We start from the raw sequence: 4,745 nt of genomic DNA on the forward strand, positions 1-4,745 counted from the left end.
GTCGAGAGTGAATTTCATGCTCTTTATTCAGCTCATAGTCATCAAGGAGAAGAGGAGAAGAAGAATGGCTCTTTTCCCAAAACCATCTGCTTATATACATTATTTACACAATGGGCCTTGCGTGATTGGCTACTTCAGGGCTACACCTGTGGGCCAATTATATTGTGGATTGACTTCTGCCTGCAGCCTGATTGGCTGCTCCTACAGGCCAATCAGGTAGCAGATTCGCTTCTGCCAGCCGCCTGATTGGCTGCTCCAGCAGGCCAATCAGGTTGCGGATTCACTTCCACCTGGAGTTGGATTGGGTAGCTCCCGCTGATTCTGAATCCTATTGTTCTAGGATTCAGCTCAGTACATAACACCCCTCCCCTCTAAGTTCCAGTCCTGCCCGGGAAGTTGCATTCGTAGTCCCCAAGGTCTGCTGGCCGCCTCCGTGTGCGTTGTGGCCTGGGGTGTTCCTTGGTCAGGGGTTCTGGTTCTGGCTCGTGTTCCGAGGCTGCTGGCTGTGCCGGGGCTGTCTGGTCTGGCGCCACTGAACCACTAGGTTGTGGCTCTGGTTCCGGTGTCCTTCCAGCCTCGGGGCGCCCCTCTGTGCCTACTGCTTCTGCTTCCCCTGCCCACCCCTCTCGCTCTACAGGCCTCACTGCCCTGCTGTCCCCTTGGGACCCCTCTGTCCCGCTCTCCTCCCGGGTTCCTCCTGGGAATCGTCGCCGTAGCTGGTCGCAGTGGCGGCGCCAACATTGCCCCCCTTCCGTTAGTACCTCGTACGACACGGGACCGGTCACCTTGGTGACTGTGGCGGGTACCCATGCTGGGCCTGCCCCAAAATTCTTTGCGTACACTGCGTCCTGGGCCACAAATGTCCGGGGGTTCCTGCCTTTCCCCACCACTACCTCATCCTGAGCTCTGTCGGGGTGAAGTCGGTCCAGTCTAGTTGCAAGGCGCCGGCCCATTAGTAGTTCAGCTGGGCTCCGGCCCGTCGTTGTGCTTGGGGTGCTGTGCTGTGCTAGAAGAAATGCGGCAAGGCGGTATTCCCAGTCCCCTTGTGTCATGCGGCGGAGGCTGTCCTTGGTGGTCCGCACCATGCGCTCCGCTTGGCCATTGGTGGCAGGGTGGAATGGTGCTGAGCGGATGTGGCGGATGGCGTTCTGCGCTGTGAAGGTCTGGAACTCCTCTGACGTGAATGCGGTTCCATTGTCCGAGACGAGGGTGTCAGGGAGCCCGTGGGTTGCAAAAAGCTTACGTAGTACCCGGATGGCTGCCGCCGTAGAAGTGGACGGTACCAGTGCGACCTCCAGCCATTTGGTGTAGGAATCCACCACTATGAAGAATGTTTTTCCCTGGAAGGGGCCAGCGAAGTCCACGTGCAAGCGTGACCATGGATGTCGGGCGGACTCCCAGGGCTGGACTGGGGCCCTTGGGGGATCCGGGCGGGATTCTTGGCAGGTCTTGCAGTGTTGGACCCAGGCCTCTATCTCTCTGTCAATCCCCGGCCACCACACATAACTCCTGGCAAGGGCCTTCATCCTCACTACCCCTGGGTGTGTCTCGTGTAGGGCTGTAAGGACCCTTTTGCGGAGGGGCTGGGGAACAACAACCCTGCTTCCCCATAACAGGCACCCCTTGTGGGCCGACAGTTCATGTTTGCGGTTTGTGTAGCCGGCGAATTCTGGCCCGGGGCTGCTGCTGGGCCATCCTCGCCACACCCAGTCCAGGACCCGGGAGATGACCCTATCTTTTGTGGAATGGTGCGCAACTTCTTGTGCCTGAATGGGTCGGTCAGGAAGCAGCTCCAGGGTCATAACCTCTTGCGCAGGCGCTGGGTCGGGGCCTGTTTCTGGTAGTGGTAGCCTGCTGAGGGCGTCTGCGTGGCCCATCGCCTTCCCAGGGCGGTGGATTAGTGCATACTGGTAGCCGGCAAGGAAAATTGACCACCTGAGGACACGTGGAGACAACACTTGGGGGGTCTGCTTCTCGGGGGCAAACAGGCCAAGCAACGGCTTGTGGTCAGTCACTATGGTAAAGGGCCGCCCGTACAAGAAATCATGGGATTTTTTTACGCCCTTCACGATTGCCAGACCCTCCTTGTCAATCTGTGAGTAGTTTCGTTCGGCTGCAGCAAGAGTCTGGGAGAAGTATGCCACCGGCACCTCTCTTCCATCCGGGAGTTGGTGTCCCAGGACAGCACCGATGCCATAGGGAGAGGCGTCGCATGCCAGCACCACTGGCAGCCTCTCGTCGAAGTGTGCCAAGACCGAGTTCGAGACGAGCAAGTCCTTGACTGCCTGGAATGCGGCCCTTTGTCGCTGGCCCCACACCCAAGGGGCCCTTTTATCTAGGAGTCTGTGTAGGGGCTCCGCTACCGCTGCCTTATGGGGAAGGAAGGCATGGTAAAAGTTCAATAGTCCCAAGAATGACTGAAGTTCGGGCTTGCTCTTGGGCGCTGGGGCCTCACAAATGGCCCGTACCTTGTCACCGGTTGGATGGACCCCTTCTGCGTCCACCTTAAATCCCAGAAAGTCCACCTGCGGCACTCCCAGTAAACACTTTTCCCGCTTCACCTTGAGGCCCGCCGTCTGGAAACGGTGCAGGACGGAGCGGAGGCGGTCCTCAAATTCCTCTGGTGTGGGCCCGGCGATCAGTACATCATCGAAGAAAGGGGTGACGCCAGGAATCCCTTTAAGGAGAGAGTCCATTAAATTCTGGAATATGCCTGGTGCCACGCTAACGCCAAATTGCAGCCGCTTTACTCTGAATGCCCCTCTGTGCGTCACAATCGTCTGAGCCTCTGCTGTGGCTTCGTCCACAGGCAACTGTTGATACGCTTGGGCCAAGTCCAGTTTGCCAAAGATTTTTTGACCCAGCCAGGGTGGCGAGGACATGGCTGACCACTGGCACTGGGTATGCATGGGCCGTGAGAGCCTTGTTTATGGTGCATTTGTAGTCTGCACAGATGCGGACCGAACCGTTAGGCTTGACGGGTGTGACAATTGGAGTTTCCCAGGGGGCGTTGGGCACCGGCTCCAGCACTCCTTGCTCCACGAGCCGGTCCAATTCCTCGTCTATGCGGGGTTTCAGGGCGAACGGGACCCGGCGGGCCTTGTGCCTGATGGGTCGTACAGCGGGGTCTAGCTGTAGGGCAATGGGGGGTCCTGTATATCGTCCCAATGCCCCATCGAAAACCCCTGGAAACTCTTTGCATATGGCGTCCACGTCCACTTGTAAGCTAGTGCGGTTCACCCCGGTAACGGCTAGCCCCAGAGGTCCAAACCATGCCAGTCCCAGTAAGCTAACGTAGGGGCCCTTAACTACCAGCAAGTCCAATTGTTGCTTTCGCCCTCGATATTGCACCCTGAAGGTCCCCACCCCCATTGTAGGGACCTTACGTTTCTGGAAGTCCCGGAGGGTGAATGGGGCCGGCCTTAGTTTGGGACCCCCATTAGGGCACAGTTCCCTTAATGTTCGGGCCGAGATTATGGATAGAGTTGAACCCGTGTCCAGCTCCATGCGGCATGGGGCTCCCTCTATCTGTACCTCTATATAAATTTTCTCTGTGCTGGGATGGGACAACTGGAATACCTGGTAGTCCGTGATCTCCGTCGAGTTGCCTTGGTGCATGGTGCCGTGTGACCTGGGGCTCCTGGGTCGGTCATCTGATGCTTGTCGACGGGTGAGTCGAGCCCGACACACCCGGGCGATGTGTCCCAATTTTCTGCACTGCCTGCACTCTGCGTTGCGGAAACGACAGGTCCTCCTCTCGTGGTTCTCCCCGCAGCTTGCACAGTTCCCTCCTTCTCGTCGAGGCTGCTGTGGTGTGTGTGCTGCTTGAGTGCGCCGCTGTACTCGGTGTACTTCCTCCCTGTCAGATTCGGATTCGTCGGTGAGGTCTTCGTGGTAGACCCTCGGTTGGGATGGCGGGGCCGGTCGTGCCTCTTGCGTTGACCTCTCGGCGGCTTCGGTTGCCAGGGCTTCCTCCAGAGCAATCTGGAACGTGAGGTCTTTTTTGGCGTAGAGGCGTCGTTGCAACATCTCGTCCCTCAGGCCACCGACGAGGCGGTCACGAAGCATGTTCTCCAACTCTGAGAAGTTGCATAGCCGGGCGGCTTGGCGGAGGGAGGTCACAAACCCAGTTATGGTTTCCCCCGGGGCTTGCCGCTTTGCGTAGAAGGCATTTCGGCAAGCTACCACCGAGGGCTGTGGTGAGAAGTGCTCCTTCAGCCGTTCCATTATTGTTTTGTAAGAGACGGTAGCGACATCTCTAGGTGCAAGGAGAGCCCGGGCGATTTCAAACGTCTCCTCTCCACAGACGCTGAAGAAAGTCGCCCTCTTCATGGCATCGTTGGTGACTTCTTTCGCTTGCAGGAGGAAGTTGAAACGGGCGGCGTACCCTTCCCAGTCTCCTGATGCTGGTTTGAATGGCGAGAAGCTGCTGTCGGTTGCCATTCTGGGTTCCTTGGGTCCTGGAGCTGAAGCCTGGATGCACAGTGCGATGCAGCGGTGCAGCAGGTGGCGGTGCTGCGGTGCAGTGCGTGGTGGCGGTCAGCTCAGCAGGATCCCACCTTCGTCGTCAGTGAAATGTACTCGGAGTCGAGAGTGAATTTCATGCTCTTTATTCAGCTCATAGTCATCAAGGAGAAGAGGAGAAGAAGAATGGCTCTTTTCCCGAAACCATCTGCTTATATACATTATTTACACAATGGGCCTTGCGTGATTGGCTACTTCAGGGCTACACCTGTGGGCCAATT

At 57.6% G+C, this 4,745-nt stretch overlaps 1 protein-coding gene across 1 annotated transcript; it reads right to left on the minus strand.

Moving 5' to 3' along the window:
- Positions 1-232: 232 nt before the first annotated feature.
- On the minus strand, positions 233-2,884 carry LOC132593173 (uncharacterized protein K02A2.6-like). Its single transcript, XM_060282557.1, has one exon. The coding sequence runs from the start codon at positions 2,880-2,882 to the stop codon at positions 372-374; it is 2,511 nt and encodes an 836-aa protein (XP_060138540.1). The 5' UTR covers positions 2,883-2,884; the 3' UTR covers positions 233-371.
- Between the last annotated feature and the right edge of the window lie 1,861 nt (positions 2,885-4,745).

The sequence above is a fragment of the Zootoca vivipara genome, chromosome 14 (assembly GCF_963506605.1).
Source record: "Zootoca vivipara chromosome 14, rZooViv1.1, whole genome shotgun sequence".
NCBI lineage: Eukaryota > Metazoa > Chordata > Lepidosauria > Squamata > Lacertidae > Zootoca > Zootoca vivipara.